The 16027-nt window shown below is 44.5% G+C and overlaps 3 protein-coding genes across 5 annotated transcripts in view; all 3 read left to right on the top strand.

Moving 5' to 3' along the window:
* Positions 1-358: 358 nt before the first annotated feature.
* spty2d1 (SPT2 chromatin protein domain containing 1) lies at positions 359-5703 on the top strand. Of its 3 annotated transcripts, none has more exons than XM_047051479.1 (6): positions 359-982; positions 1404-1518; positions 1877-3472; positions 3881-4040; positions 4232-4309; positions 5231-5703. In XM_047051479.1, exons 1-6 carry the CDS (start codon positions 923-925, stop codon positions 5322-5324), a joined length of 2103 nt encoding a protein of 700 aa, XP_046907435.1. In that variant the 5' UTR covers positions 359-922; the 3' UTR covers positions 5325-5703. The 3 variants fall into 3 exon arrangements, with proteins under 3 accessions (XP_046907435.1, XP_046907436.1, XP_046907437.1); XM_047051480.1 differs by having other exon boundaries at positions 374-992; positions 5231-5701; XM_047051481.1 differs by lacking the exons at positions 359-982; positions 1404-1518 and adding an exon at positions 1649-1670 and having other exon boundaries at positions 5231-5702.
* Positions 5704-5911: 208 nt separating this feature from the next.
* On the top strand, positions 5912-12228 carry LOC124488931 (cytochrome P450 2F2-like). The gene is made up of 9 exons (XM_047051482.1): positions 5912-6340; positions 7797-7959; positions 8390-8542; positions 9450-9610; positions 9845-10018; positions 10133-10268; positions 10557-10744; positions 10860-11001; positions 11189-12228. Exons 1-9 carry the CDS (start codon positions 6182-6184, stop codon positions 11389-11391), a joined length of 1479 nt encoding a protein of 492 aa, XP_046907438.1. The 5' UTR covers positions 5912-6181; the 3' UTR covers positions 11392-12228.
* A 413-nt stretch (positions 12229-12641) lies between these two features.
* The window catches only part of LOC124488950 (cytochrome P450 2F2-like), a 4778-nt gene continuing 1392 nt past the window's right edge, over positions 12642-16027 (top strand). Inside the window, exons 1-8 of the mRNA XM_047051518.1 lie at positions 12642-12972; positions 13934-14096; positions 14222-14374; positions 14544-14704; positions 14804-14980; positions 15125-15263; positions 15401-15588; positions 15863-16004. Coding sequence (XP_046907474.1) covers positions 12811-12972; positions 13934-14096; positions 14222-14374; positions 14544-14704; positions 14804-14980; positions 15125-15263; positions 15401-15588; positions 15863-16004 — 1285 coding nt within the window. The 5' untranslated portion in view covers positions 12642-12810. The remainder of the gene's footprint in view (positions 12973-13933; positions 14097-14221; positions 14375-14543; positions 14705-14803; positions 14981-15124; positions 15264-15400; positions 15589-15862; positions 16005-16027) is intronic.

The following is a 16027-nucleotide window of genomic DNA, read 5'->3' as shown; positions in this document are numbered from 1 at the left end:
CTAAAGGTGGAAGGAGGAGTTTTGGGAGGAGTTTTACCATTGTTTACTTATTTGAGCAGATGGCCAATATTTACATTTTGGGTAAAGAATAATGTTCCTTGTTCTGTACCTTGTTACGATCTCAGTTTGACATTATCATAGATTTTATGATAGAAAAAGCTAAAAATTACGGTATCTTAACTAATGCTATTTAGTGTTCCAGTACAGACTTAAAAAAACAGGAAGACATTCATGATCAACAGATTGAATGTGCAACTGTCTTGCTTGTGTGTCAAAATTGTGTTTTGAGTTGTCCATGATCAAACTGTTTAATTATGTGGATCTGGGGACATCTTCTGGTGAAATCGTTTTTGAACGGATGTGACGTTGTCGTACCGGATTGGAGCGTGGCGTTCGTGAAATATACACACATCGCCTAGAAGAGAGACGTTGAACATTTTCAACGAGTCTATTTAACTAAATTCCTTGTGATTTTTTTGAAGATTTTTTTTTCTCGCCAGGACAAGCACATTTAAAGTGTGATCATTGCCTTTGTAACTATTACTCGGTGTTTTGTTTTCCATTTTTCCGATAGCTTTTGTGTCTTAGAACGAACGCCAGCTACTCAACCAGCTGAGCTAGCTATCAGCATAGCTAGCTAACTAATAACTTGGTCACCGAACTCAGCTCATACATCAGGCATTTGTCAAACGGACTCATCTAACGACACCGTGGCACTAAGCTCTGGCAACTGATTAGATTTTAAGTGATACGGTGCCACTAAAGAGAACCTACTGGCCATGTTTGACAACCTGGACAGAGCTAGTTATCTTCTGAAAATCTAGCTTAGTGTGCTGGCTAGATAGCTAACGACCTAGCTTTTAAACCGTTTGAGCCTGGCTACAAACACGAGTCAGTAATCGCCACCTGTCAAGAGCCCAACATGGACTTTGAAAATGTACTGTCGATGGCCTCCCAAAACCAGGGCCTCAGCAGCGTACCAGTAAGTAACCGTAAGGAGTTTGCTTAAGTTTACAGTGTTACTTAACGACACGCGTCAGACTAGCTAGTCTAACTCAAATGTATTGGCTTAAAGCCAAATGGTGGTGTACTAACTGAATGCATGGGGTTAAAACGAGGATCATGTAAAAGCCAATGATAGTGTCAAAAACCAGACTGCCTAGTGTTAGCTGTTGAAGTGCAGCCAATTTTGGCTGAATGTTGCCATTTAATAGTATTATAGAAGTGAAACGAAATCAAATATGACTCTTAATGCACTTTTCTGTGCTTTCCACTTGAAGCATGTGGTTGAAATCACATATAAGTTATAGGCCTAATAAAAAGTAAATAATCTATCCAAAGGGCAGGTGTTGGGTACTGCCTATGAAATGATTTAGAATAATCTGTTTTTAATTTCTCTGCAGAAGCGGTACAGCTTACAAACTGGACCACCGAAAAAGGATCCCAAAGTAAAAGGCGTGAATTCAGCTGCTGTGCAGGCGTTCTTGAAAAAACAAGAGCAGGAGAGCAGAAAGAAAGGTAAAACCATTGCAAGCATATCAGCCATTTGAAATGTTCAAAAATACGGTACATATATATTGAACCCTTGTGTTATCTTTAGGTCATTGTGACCCTTCAGTCATTGAAAACCCCCCGACGTGTTGCGACAACTTTACCTCCTACAAAAATAAGTGAATCATTTTATTTTAACCTTCGGACTGTCTCACCCCCCCCCCCCCCCCCCCCCCCCCCCACAGTGTGAAAGTTAAAAGAAAATGCTTTTTATTTGTTTTTGTATTGGGTAAAGTTGTCGCAGCACAACGATGGGTCATTGTGACCCGAAGGCAGCACAAGGGTTGAAATGTACTGACGCAATGATTTCTATATTTTGGTGCAGATCTGCAGATGAAGAAAAAGAAGGATGTGCTCTTAGCCAAAAGGGTTGAGTTGAAGTCAGACCGCAAAGCCCGTGCCATGGCCTCTCGAACCAAGGACAACTTCCGAGGCTACAACGGTGTACCCATATTGGAGGAACCTAAAAAGAGGAGGTCGAAGGGGGAGATGGGAGACAATCAGCGGAGGGGGGACACTTACGACGAGGACAACTATGAATATGAACAGACTGACTCTGAGTCTGAACCAGAGCCTGACCCGGTACCACAGAGGCCCAACAAAGCACCCAGCAAGCCCTCCAAGAATCCCAGTGCTGGACCACCCAAGGGCGCCCCTCCACCCATGAACTTTGCACAGCTGCTCAAACTAGCTGAGAAGAAACAGTTTGAGCCAGTAGAGGTAAAGGCCAAACAAATAAATAAGAACGAGGAGAGACTTAGGACGGCGGAGGAGATTAGAGAGCTGGAGATGGAGCGCAAAGTTAAGAAGCAGGACAAAGGTAGAGATTCAAGGCCTCAGGAGAGAGACGGCAGATCCCAAGCCAGCTCGAGCTCTTCTAGAAAGAGCTCCTCTGATAAGGACTTGGGAAGGACTGGCAAGCCGCACAAGAGCTCCTCAGAGAGGCCCGTTCCCAGTGGGTCAGGGAGGAACCCAAAGCTTCCCTCGTCAAGCGAGAGAAGCCACAGTTCTGCCAGATCGTCTCAAGGAGATCGAGACAGAACTCGAGACAAAGACAGGGACAGAGAGAGAGAGAGACCCAAATCTGCTACTAGCTCGTCTAGCTCTAAAGGTGCCTTAAGCAGCAAAGCCTCCTACAAGGGAGGATCCTCTCAGGTGTCAGCCAAACCACCAGCATCTAGGCCCTCATCAAGCCATAGACCCCCAGCCACAAGTGACCTTAATCCCAAGAAAGGGAACCCCTCACTACCTCAAGGAAGGCCCATTAGCTCAGGGTCTCGACCGCTTGGCACGTCGGGCATGGGCCAAAGGCAACAGCAGGGTAGCTCTGGGCAAGTTAGATCTAACCAGGGCAGCTCAGTTCGGGGTGGACCTACTGGAGGACCCCCCAGGCCAGGAAAGGGAGGACCAGCAAGACCTGGAGGTAGCTCTTCGGTCAAACAGGGCAGTAACGGACAAGTAGTAGGGCCTGGAGTTAACTCCTCAGTGAGACAAGGGAGCAGTGGACAACTAGCAAGGCCAGGAAGCAACTCTATGGTCAAACAGGGCAGTAATGGACAACTAGCAAGGCCTGGAGGTAACTCTTTGGTCAAACAGGGGAGTAATGGACAGATGAGACCCACATCCGGTGGCCCTCCCAGACCAGGAGGACCTCGTCAGGCTAGACAAGGTGGGGGTAGCGTCCAGGGTAGACCAGGGGGAGGTGGCATCAGACCCTCGGGTAGTGGACCTGGGGGTGGGGGGCCAGTCCCTGGCCGGCCAGCTAGCAGTATGGGCTCTGGACCTGGTAAACCCAAGTGTACCATGGTGGTTGAGACCATCTCATCCAAGAACTTCGGTGGACCCAGGCCAGGAGTGCCACCACGGCCAGGAATGCCCGCCAGACCTGGGATGCAACCGCGACCTGGGATGAGACCTCCAGGTAAAAGACTGGAGAAATCATTTAGAGAATGTTTCTGAACACTTAATTATGGGATCGTCTTCTTTTGACCAGATCAGATGCTCTGTTATTCTCACATAATATCCTTCCCTGTTACCAGATAGATGACAGTAAAGTCAAATGAAGTGAATTCTGCTTGACTATTGCTGTCTGTATTATGTCATGTATATGCCAGTACAGCAGGACAGTGGGTTGATGCAGTTTTATTTTCCTGGCTGGCTGAATAGTGAGTCAGCAATCTAGGCCCCCCCTTTTGTCATCCATCTTGGGTCTGTTCCAAAGAAAGGCTTGATTCAAATGGCAGCTTCATGTAGAGGGAGATTAAAAGCACAACACTGGTAATTAACTAAATGATTATAATCTGTTGATCATGCCATGCTGTCTCCACAGGCACCATGCTCCCACCAATCACTTCCAGCTACAAGAGGAAGTATGAAGATGAGGAAGATGAGTATGACTCAGAGATGGACGACTTTATCGATAACGAAGGAGATGGGCAAGATGAAATCTCCCAACACATCAGGGAAATCTTTGGCTATGACCGGACCAAGTAAGATTCAATAACAAGCCTACAGAGCTAGGCCTGCTGGTTGTCCTAATAAGTCTTGTGTTTTCAAGACGGACAGGCTTGTCTCAGCCTGTATTGTATTGCCTTGTATTACATTTGCTCAACTCAAGGTCAACTTGTCATGGCATTCAGTTTGTACAAAATGTCATAACGTGTTGTATTCCTCACCCTAGATACAAAGAGGAGAGTGACTATGCATTGAAGTTTATGGAGAGCAGCTGGAGAGACCAGCAGAAAGAGGAGGCTAGAAGGTAAGCAGCAAAGTTGATGATTAGCTCATGCACACCGAATCAGTTCCCTTGCACATCCCCATACTTAACTATAGTAATTCCATCACTGACAAAAGTATTCAATGAGACTCATCTGATGTGTCTGGATCAATAGCTTGAAGCCCACAGGACTGTGGTTCATTATTAACGATGCGGGGGGGCGGCAGACCAGGGGTTTGGTGGTGTATAGGGGCAGGTGGGGACAGGGTCTCCAAAGGGGGGGGGGGGGGCTTAGAACAGGGGTTGTATTCCACAGGTAGTCAGACAGGCCGGTCTGACTTGTCCTGATGCAGAAAAGAGTTACAGTCCCAGCATCACCTTATCTCCCAAGTTGACACTCCTCCCATGGACAGAGTAGCCCCATTGTGCTCACTGTGGTCTCTGAGCATCACAAACTTGCCTCCCAAGACAGTTAGCCTGACATCGGCATTCTTGCCCATACACCAAAGTTACATTCTAGCACGATCTTACTACACTGATACATTTCAGCACAACCTTACTTTACACAGAAACATCCCGCTGTATGATCCGATCTGTTCTGTAATCAATCAATTGATCACAATTGGATATGTTTTAGTATAAAGCATTACACAATTTATATATTTGAGGTAATGATTGGTATAGCAGCATTGATTAGCAGTATAGTTATCATTTTTTCACAGTACATGCTTTCCTGTGCCACAGTCTTATTCCCATGTGCCTCACCATCGCTCTGTTTGCCTGAAAATGGCCGTGCTAGAAGATCTTGAAGAGGAGAGACGAGAAGCTTAAATGGAAAAACACCAAAAAGAAGCCCCAGTGCTGAACTGAAGGGTGAACCTGGTTCCCCTCTGACAAGAGGGGAAGCAGACACAACCACTGTCCACATTAACATATCTTCTGTTTTCTCTCTGCATCTCTCAGTTTACGTTTGGGTATCGAGGAGGATGAGAAGGAGCTGCGCTTGGAAGAAGAAGAGATGAAAAGAAAAATGACTGCCAAACGGAAAAAAGTGTAAAGACATGAACACTGTAAACTTGCAGTATAAGAGATGGGGATGCAGTCAGACCAGGTGCATGGTTGCCTCTGTTACAATATTTATTTAGTCCCCTTGGAGAAGGGGTTTGCACTACGAAGAGAATTCCTCTTTTTTCAAAGAATTTAATATATTGTGGAACAGACCATGGCCTAGATTTTTGAAAGAAAAATCAATCGTGCAAAGTAAAATGTTGATCACTTGTCACATTGAGAAGAGCAACCATGTCATATGTCAAATACAAAACGGCGACCAACGCTCTATTTTTATCGATTCTTATTTAATTTCATGATGGACAAGTGATATTGCCATTAGAAGATGTGCTTGTTCTTTTAAACAAATTTGACAAAAGTTGTCTAATAGTTGTTATTTTTATTAGTGTGTATGTTGTGGTTTGTGAACACCAGACTATTTAAACGACAGGCCTACATTATATTAGTAAATTGATCGGACTTTATTAATTAACAATTTAATAACTTAAATTAAAAAGTTCATTTTACATCAAAATTCCCGAACTCATATTTGGTAAATAAATACAATGTAGATATATATTTTATTTTTTACGTGCATTTTACGGTTCTGCCTGTAGGACTAGATTATTTAGTACACCGTACAGAAACCAATGTGGAACATGGGTGGTCCTATGACACAACTGTAGTAAATCATCTTGGGGACAGACTGGAGTCAATGTAAACCATTGACAGAAAATAGAGGCTGAACTTTAACTTGACTGGAACGTTTTCTTTTTGAGGGTTGTAAAGTCGTGGCTTGTAAGTGAAGCTCGTCTAAGAAACCGCGTCCATTCACCACCTCCCGGTGTATTGCTTGTGATTTTTAGCATGTTTGCCCTGATACTGCTGTGCCTCGGCTTCTGCCTCCTCTACATGCTCACCCGAATCCAAAAGCCCAAGAATTTTCCTCCGGGCCCTCGACCTCTCCCGATACTTGGGAATTTGCTTCATCTGAGTTTGGACAATCCCATGAAAGACTTTGAGAAGGTACAAAATACTTAATGCAGTTGTGCTGTTTTCTAAAGATAAGACTTCCCACATAGCCTACAGACCTTTGGTTTTATAATTGCATAACAAGTCTTATGTTGTGGGTAAAATTATTTCTGTAGCTCATATGGTGTAAATGCTGAGAATCAAGCAGTTAAGCGGTTAAATGTCTTTCAAGAGCCTACGCATTTATTAACAATTGAACAGAAAACGCAACCATCTTCGACACAAACAGACAATACAGTACCACCCTGGCCACCCCTTTGGCTCCGCAACTGAAAACACACAACACTATCTGCAAACGGTGGAAAACGTGAGAAAGTTGGTTTGAAGTTCGTTATTGAACAGATATTCGGACGCCCAGTATTGTTATCTTAACCGGGGTTTAGCACCGCTACGACCAGCCAATGCTTTTGGCTGCCTAAACAACACCATCCCACACTCTCCATGGACCTCTTTCAAAGGTTACATCTCAACATTCTCCTTCTTGCCAATAGCCTTTTTTATTCTTACAAGTCCCACATTACAGAGAGCAAGACCATATTCACATAATACATTTGACATTTAAAAATGTTTCATTTGATAAACTTAACCCTTGTGTTGTCTAAGCGGTCAAAAATGACCCGTCACTATTATCAGTAGAGAAAACCCCCTAAATGTTTGTTTTTTTACCTGAAAATTAATGACTTTTCCTAGAATTACCCCAAACATTAGAAAAAGTGAAACATTGTCTTTGTTCACATTTCCATGAATGCTGTACAGGGTTAGGGTCTCAGCTCTCGGATCTACAGGTTGTAGATCTGATATTTTCAGATGTCCAGAAGGAACAAGCGTACAATGATTTAGAAGAGGAGGTATCTGAAGAAGAACATGGGGAATAATACAACCCAGAGCAATAATACACCTATACTTTCTAAAGAAAAAACAGGTATGACAGGTCTGCTGTAATAAAAACGAATAGTTGTCCACTGATTAAATGCTGTCTTTCTGCAATGTGAAGAGGTAAAACCCGCATATTCACAAATATTGTGATGAAGTACAGGTTGTTTCTTCATGAAAAAGAGATTTGGAGTTTGAAATTCAATTAAGCTGCTTCATTTTAGGGGTTTGGTGAAGGTGGGTCATTTTTGACCCTTATAGGACAAGGGGAGTGTACAGAATGTTAAGACAACACGAGGGTTAAACATTCATTTTCTAAAACTAATGGCTATAAGCAATAATTCCATCACAGTCTTATCAACATATTCTTGTTTCAACAGCTTGTATCAACAGTCTTGTTTTGGCTACCCGCAATGCCTCTCCAATGCTTTGGGGCTATTTTGTTGTTATTATCAGTGACCTATACACTTTGTAAAACTCTTTCTTGGAAGTCGCTTTGGATAAAAGCGTCTGCTAAATGAATACATGTAAATGTAATGCAACATATTTATAAACAAGGTTCTGTGTTTGACTGTAGATGGCAAAGCGCTTTGGCAGCGTGTACAGCCTCTACATCGGTTCCAGGCCCGCCGTAGTTTTGAACGGGTTTGAAGCCATGAAGGAAGCTCTTCTGACCAAGTCTACAGACTTCGCTGGACGACCCCAGGACATGATGGTTAACCGCATCACCCGAGGAAAAGGTTTGAGTGACATAGGACTTGTCTACTTCAGCTTCATGAGTCCCTAGACACAGGCGTCAGTTGGGTGTGGGTGTGGCAAGGTATGGCAGATGCTAGAGCTAAACTCTGAAATCAGATCCTCTTTTTTGATGCTTGTTAAATGCAAACTAGCACGTAAAAATTTAAATGTGTTTTAATTTTACACGAAATGTGAAATCTGAAATGCGGCCAAGTGGGACGGTTTCTCAAGCTGTTGAAATGAGCAGCGTGCCCGTCAGTCCTCCAGTGTGGGCGGAGATCGTTTTGTTCCATTGAGACACTTGCATTTTTTTCAGTTTCACCTATCCACTTTAATTTGACCCTACAGGACTGATATAGTGGTACTGAACTGTATTTGAATTGATCGTGATCTGATCTTTGACACGCATACTGATCCTCTGCTCTCTCCAAGGCGTCATCTTGGTAGACTATGGATCAAGCTGGAAAGAACACCGGCGCTTCGCTCTGATGACCCTAAGGAACTTCGGCATGGGGAAGAATTCCATGGAGGAGAGGATTCATGGAGAAATACAGCACATCATAGATTCGTTGGAGAAAAGTGTTGGTATGAGCATAGAGAACTCAAACATCAAGAAAAAATAGGCTAACTTGGTTTTGTTTAAAGAAGAGCTTTGTACTAATGTTGTAATGGATATTAGAGTGTATGTAGATTGGCTTGTCCTGAGGTTATTGGGCTTGTTATCTTTGTGTTCCTGAATGCCTCGTTTTTCCCTTAGTCATGGGTCAAGGACCTGATTGAAAGCAAACTGATTTTTTTAGGTTTTTTTTTAAGGCATTCCCTTCAGAATTTGAAGTTCCTTCAGATAATTTTTTGAGGGTTAGAATATCTGTTGGCTAGTTTTAAAGAGCTTAGCATCTCAGTTGAAGATTGTCAGTAGGGAATGCACATTAATCATAATGAGATCATGTTATGGTTTGACCAACTGGCTGGTGGACCCAAATGCACGACTCAAAACACAAAGGTATACTGACGGGTTTATTGAAAAGGACAAGGGGTACGAGGGAGATCTGTGGAGGACAGGCCAGTGTTGGCAGGCAGGCGGACGAACAGGCGAGAAGGGTGTGACCCGGGTCTGAAACAGGCAGAGACAAAAGCACGATCACTTTGAGCGTACTGCAATAATGTACCGTAAGTAAGGAGCCAACATTAACACATCTAGTTGAAGCAATAAGTGACTGGAAAACCGGGGTTGAAACACTGTGGTGCTGATGAGGGAAGAGTGGCAGGTGTGACAGTCCCACCGGAGGGATGGAGTATGCGGGTAGGAGAACCAGAGCCTGGAGCCAACACCTGAGAAAACAAGAACAAACAGAAAACCTGGCCTGGATCAGGCACTCAACACATCTTGGAAAATGTCTACCTAGTGTCTCGGCTACAAATGTTCTGAAATGTGTTAGGCTACTGAAGAGGGACTCATTTTAGTTTATTTAAACTGTTGTTTTTTTGTCAGGTACGACCATGAACCCCCAGGTTATGTTCCATAATGCTGCATCCAACATCATCTGCCTCATCCTCTTCGGTAACCGTTATGAGTACAATGATGAGTTCCTTGTGACATTTGTTCGGCTCTTCACTGAGAACGCAAAGATGACAAATGGACCTTGGTCCATGGTGAGAAACAATGAAAATGTCAAGGGTAGTGAAACGTAATAGTTGCAGTCTAGTACATGGAGAATTTACTGTAATAAGAAAATAAAAAATGTATGTATTGCCTACAACTTTCCTGATGCTTTTCAACACAAAACTCAGGTGGCAATCGTTTACACCAGAATGTGTAAGCAGATAAAGTATGTAATTGCAGCTAGTTCAAACCCAAATCTCTCTGTCCCGGTTGCCTGTCCCCAGATTTATGACAGTTTTCCTATGCTGAGGAATCTGCCACTGCCTTTCCAGAAGGCCTTCCGCAACGCAGAACTAGCTCAAAAGATGGCCCTTAAACTGGTGGAGCAACACAAGGAGACCAGGGTCCCTGGGGAACCCAGAGACTTCATGGACTGCTACCTGGAGGAGATGACCAAAGTGGGTGTCTAAAGAGAGGCACAGAGTGTGACCGAGTTTAGGTTATAGTAGCATACATATGGAAAGTTGTAACCCTTGTGTGCTTGGGTGGGTGCTGTGTGCTCTCTTTTCTAGAGAGATGACGATTCATCCTTCAATGAGGACCAGATGATGATGTATGTCCTGGACCTGCACTTTGCTGGCACCGACACAACCTCCAACACACTTCTCACCGCCTTCCTCTACCTTGTGGCCTTCCCGAACATTCAGGGTGTGTTCACACAGCTCCTGTGTTTGCATGCCTCCTCACATACAAACCATGGAACCATGACAAACAACACTGACATACAGTAGGAATGAATTGACTGACCGGAAGTGTTATTTATCATATGAGGGATCTGCTTTTGTAAGGAGGTAACTGTGTGGATCCAGGATCAGTTGTGTCGGTTGAATGAAACCTTACGAGCAGTCCAGCGCCTGATCCTATACTACCACTCAGTCCAATATCCCTGGTAAATATGATTCCAGGTCCATCATGTTCTCTTTGTCCCCCTGTCAGAACGCTGTCAGCAGGAGATTGACCAGTTCCTGGAGGGGAAGGCCCGGGTCAGCTTTGAGGACAGACACCAGATGCACTACATGCATGCTTTTGCCCACGAGGCCCAGCGTATAGCCAGCACTGTGCCCCTCAGCGTGTTCCACAGCACTACCAAAGACACCAGCGTGGCAGGCTACAGCATCCCCAAGGTGAGGGGCGGCAGGATGGTTCCACTGGCTGGATTGTCTTCCACCTAAAAAGAACACATGGAAACAAGCTCTCTCAAACTCTTTCTCTCTCTGTTCCTCCCTTTGTCCATAACAGGGGACTCTGATCATTCCCAACCTCACTTCTGTGCTCTATGAAGAGGGTTACTGGAAGTTTCCTAATGAGTTCAACCCTGAGAACTTCCTAAACGACCAAGGAGAGTTCCATAAGCCTGAGGCATTTTTGCCTTTCTCCCTGGGTAAGGGACAGTCCCCCTCAAACCTACCCACTATTTTATTTACACTACTACTACGGCCACTATCACGGCTACTACTTCTACCACTATTACTTCTAGACTGGTTGGTGGAGTGAGAACAGAAAAACTAAAACATCTCAGCTAACACATTATCTGTCCATCTTTTCCTACATGAACTTCTATGTTCCAGGACCTCGAATGTGTCTGGGTGAGGGTCTGGCTCGTATGGAGCTCTTCCTCATCTTGGTGACTCTGCTGAGACGATTCCAGTTTGTCTGGCCAGAGGAAGCAGGCGAGCCAGACTTCACCCCTGTGTTCGGAGTCACTCTGTCCCCCAAACCCTACAGAATGGGTATCCAGCGGAGAGGGACCCGGCAAGGGGGCAACATATAATCATTTTTGACTAACCCTAACTTCCTATAATGCTGAACCATTGTTGTGAAAGAGATGAAGATTGATCCAAAAAAGGGAGGAAAAGTGGTGACAAAGTGATGGTGGCCATGTCCTGAATGTGCAGGGGCTCCACATTGGAAGATCAGAGGGTTAGTGTTTAAGGAGGTCTGAATTTATAGGGGTGGGGAAGAAAATTAGATTTCCTGTGTACTTATTCACCTATTAATATAACGAATCACTCATAAATAGAACTAGTCACTGGATACTAGTTAGTATTTTCTCATGTGTGTTTGCAATTGATAAGAGTAGATTGTGTCTCTTTGTCCGGTTGAATAGATGTTTAGGGTCAGGAGAAAATAGTTGATAAACGTCCCTTGTTAAGACTATGGGGAGAGTGGTCATGCACTGGAAACTGTGAGGCTCTTTCTCTGTGATTGATGTAACACCATTACTGCCTGACTGTCACAATCTATATTTAATTTATTGTGCCCTATAAAATAGTATCCCAATCAACGCTTGTAAAGTCAAATCCATCAGCCAAAGCTGATATCAAACTTGCATCCCAGAACTGTTGTATAGTGGGTAATGCAAAGGGAAGTTTCTACAGCCTAGTAGTGCATTGTGCCCGGCAAGCTTTGAAGAAAAAAAGGGACATGAATAGGGGCCTGTGCACCAGTAGAGCTTTATGTCTAACAACCCCCTGGTTACATGCAAACACCATACAAATGTTATTCACTGAAGTTGTGTTTGAGCTCTGAGGAATGTGTGGAATTTCAAATTGCTGCTTTTAAGTCTTCTTGTTGAATTCAAAATAAATAAAAGTGGTGTTATTCTGCAGCAGGTTATCATTTAATCACCTTTTCTGATTTAGTGGATATATATTTACAGTTCACAAGTTCACTGTCAGCTAGTTTTCAGAGCCAAGTCAAATATTAGCATGCAAACATCTTATCAGTCTAATAAAAGTGTTGCGTTGTGTAAGCATCTAAATGAATGTGAAGACAGAACTACATCTTTATTAACCAATCTTTAAGTGCCACAGAAACACATTGTCGGCTACACTATCAAGCTGACTTATACTATAACACGACTAAAGAAACTACACGAGGAGGATCCAGGAGGAATCACGTTAACAACCAAGCCTTTTACACTCTGATGGTAATCTTTGTGCAAACAAAGGCTGCCTGTCCAACCGGCCAATTAGAAAGACAGTTTCGGCCACTACCCATAAGTCTTTGCTTGTTATCAGAGCCCGTTTACGGATATATTATAGCCCATATTCGACATTCTATGTTGTTATTTTCCATCTGGAAGTGTGGAAGGGGGAGGCACTTGGAAAGAGTGTGTGGCTTCTCAGTTGTGTTTATATAGCAGGGAACAGAGAGCAGTGGGACAACAGTCACCACACACATCTTCATCATGCTGAGCACACTGGTGCTGCTCTGGCTATCTGTCTGCCTCCTCTTCTTTCTCCTACGGACACGCAGAGCCAAGAATTTCCCGCCAGGACCGCAACCCATCCCTATATTTGGAAATTTGCTGCAGCTGAATCTGGAAAACCCCATTGTTGACCTAAACAGAGTAAGGCTGAACGATATATGATGGATTGGAATTGACTGTATTTCAGTGAGCCATTAACTGCCCTGGGCTCATTGTGTAACTGGAGGGTTTGGGTTTTGTACGTGTCTCGTGTTTACAGGCAGCCGGGCGATATCCCTATTACACAACGTAGTGCAAAAGTAACATGATAGAAGGCAGTTGCCCGACACAAACGGCACTTCCCTTACTTAAATCAATTGTCCCAGATAACTTTTTCAATTGTTGAAACAATCTGACTACTAGCGTAAACTTTGTCAATCTGTTCACAAGGTCAACTTATTGTAGAACATTAGTTTAGCAGCTCTTGCTCACTCCAAGCTTTTGTCAAAACTTGACCACCCTAATCGCGATTCCAGAAGATACTGCCAGTGACCACGTTGTTAGATATATGTTAGGACAATTTTTACACAGGATTGCCCAATTTCTTTGTTTGATGGAACTGTTTCAAATATAAGGCTGCAACATAGTGTTTCCCCTACCATTATATTAGGGGGGCACCCCGCCCCCCAATGGCCCCCCAATGCCCCCCCCCCCCCCCTTATTTTTATATAGCGCCAGATCACAAAATAAGTCATTTAATTTTACCTTTCCTATAAAACAGGTATCCCCCCCCCCCAAACTGTAAACCTAGGGGAAATTACTGCAGAGCCTATCACCATTCCCTCTTGTACTAAGGGATGTGACCAGAACCCCTCAATCTACACTTCAATCTTAGTATTTTGAAGTGTAAATGAGCAGCAACAAATGTATGCTTTTTAATATGCAATCTTCATAAGTTTGCATACTTATTTAAAATATGTAGGCAACTGACGCAAGCACACCTCACATTTCCCCCAGAAATGGTATACCTTCTCTATTTATTATCATCGATACGGTCAGAAAACACTGTTAAGGGTGCATCAATATACTTGATACAGCAACTAATGTTTCTCTTCCTCCCCAGCTGTCGGAACGCTATGGGAAGGTGTTTAGCCTGTACTTCGGAGGAAGACCAGCGGTCATCTTGACTGGGACTCAGGCCACGAGAGCAGCGCTGGTCAGCAAGGCTGTGGACTTCGCTGGACGCCCCCATAGCCTCCTCCTCAACCACCTCACCCAGGGCAAAGGTATGGAGACACTCCTGTGTAGTATTACAAAAGGAGGCAGTGCGAGATAAGTTTGACTTCCTTTCTGTTGTATCGTTATTTCACATTTTCCATCATCGACACAGCATGAATGTACGTCTCTCCAGGTGTCATCATGGCGGATTACGGACCCAGCTGGAGAGAACACCGACGCTTCGCTCTGATGACCCTCAGGAACTTCGGCCTGGGCAAGCAGTCCATGGAGGAGAGGATTCTGGGAGAGACTGAGTATGTTAGTGCTCTGCTGGAGGAAAGCGTGGGTAGGTCATGTGACACTGTTTGACCTGTGTAGTGCAGTTTTTGTACAATGGAGCGTTGTTTTATACAATTCCTTCCAGGTCCTATAGAAAATGAAATCCAATTGTAAATAGATAACATTCGGATGGGGTTGTTATGTACAATGAACCTTGACTTCTTCTATGTTGCCAGGGAAGTCCGTGGACCCTCAGACACTTTTCCACAACGCCGCCTGTGACATCATCTGCTCCGTCATGTTTGGAGCGCGCTACGAGTACGATCACCAGTTCTTCCAGGCCATGATCAGGATGATGGCAGAGAACTCCAAGATAGCCAACGGCCCCTGGGGCATGGTACGGAAGCATCTGTACATGTTGCTGGCCAACACGTTTCGCCAATGAGTTTGAACGAATAGATATATGTATCTATATGAACTCTTCTCTCTCACACAGATCTACGACACCATGCCACTACTGAGGAGTCTCCCCCTGCCTTTCCAGCGAGCTCTGAGAGACTACAACACCATCAAGCTCCATGTCCTGGAGATCATCCAGAAACACAGGGCCACCCGCGTCCCGCTGCAGCCCAGAGACGTCATCGACTGCTACCTCGACCAGATGGACAAGAGGGTAGGGTGTCGCAGAAGTGGTTGGATGACAAAGACCATGCCCACTTGAAAAATCATGATGTAAAGAGGCTTGGAGGCCAGTTCTATTCATAAGGACTTGGGTGACGAAAAGCGCTTTGTTTTCCCCTGTTTGTTGTTTGGTTAGAGAGATGACGACAGTTCACTGTTTGATGACCGCCAGATGATAACTCTTCTGCTGGACCTGCTGTTTGCTGGGACAGACACCACCTCTAACACTATTCGCAGCACCATCCTTTACCTCATGACACACCCCGAGGTGCAGGGTCAGTCTGCCAGCCTCTCTGTCTCTCCGTCTGTCTCCGTCTGTCTCTCTATTTGCTGGCCTCTCTGTCTGTCTGCATCACACCTCCATTGCTATGACAATGTTCCTAAGTGGTCGTTTCCATGTCCTCGTCCACAGAGCGCTGTCAGCAGGAGATTGACACAGTCCTGGAGGGTAAGACCCAGGTCAGCTTCGAGGACAGACACAAGATGCCCTACATGCAGGCTGTGATCCAGGAGTCGCAGCGCTACGCCAGTACCTTGCCCCTCAGTGTGTTCCACTGCACCACAAGGGACACAGAGCTGATGGGGTACAGCATTCCCAAGGTCAGGGTCCAGGCACCAAAACGGGTTTCATTCAGAAGAGGGGATGGGGATACAGTCACACTGCCAACATTTACCAACAGAAAACAATTACTTTGCAGTAGGGAATTTTGACATGTAAAAAAAGTTTTCACGATAGATGGTTAAGCCCTCAGGATTCCTCTACCAGTCCCACCCTGGTCCCTTTCAGACAAAGCCCTAACTCGTACATCCTTCCTTGAACCTTCTTCCCTACTAAAACACAATATCTGTTCCTCAAATCATTCTGTCCTTCCAGGGGACTCTGGTCATCCCCAACCTGTCCTCTGTGCTCAATGAGGAGGGTCAGTGGAAGTTTCCTTATGAGTTCAACCCTGAGAACTTCCTCAACGACCAGGGAGAGATACAGAAAAATGAGTCCTTCATGCCTTTCTCTGTCGGTGAGAGGTCCCGCTAATCTTAT

Source organism: Hypomesus transpacificus, unplaced genomic scaffold (assembly GCF_021917145.1).
Source record: "Hypomesus transpacificus isolate Combined female unplaced genomic scaffold, fHypTra1 scaffold_156, whole genome shotgun sequence".
Classification (NCBI taxonomy): domain Eukaryota; kingdom Metazoa; phylum Chordata; class Actinopteri; order Osmeriformes; family Osmeridae; genus Hypomesus; species Hypomesus transpacificus.
Note: the sequence above shows the minus strand (reverse complement) of the source record. Positions and strands in the feature narration are given on the sequence as shown.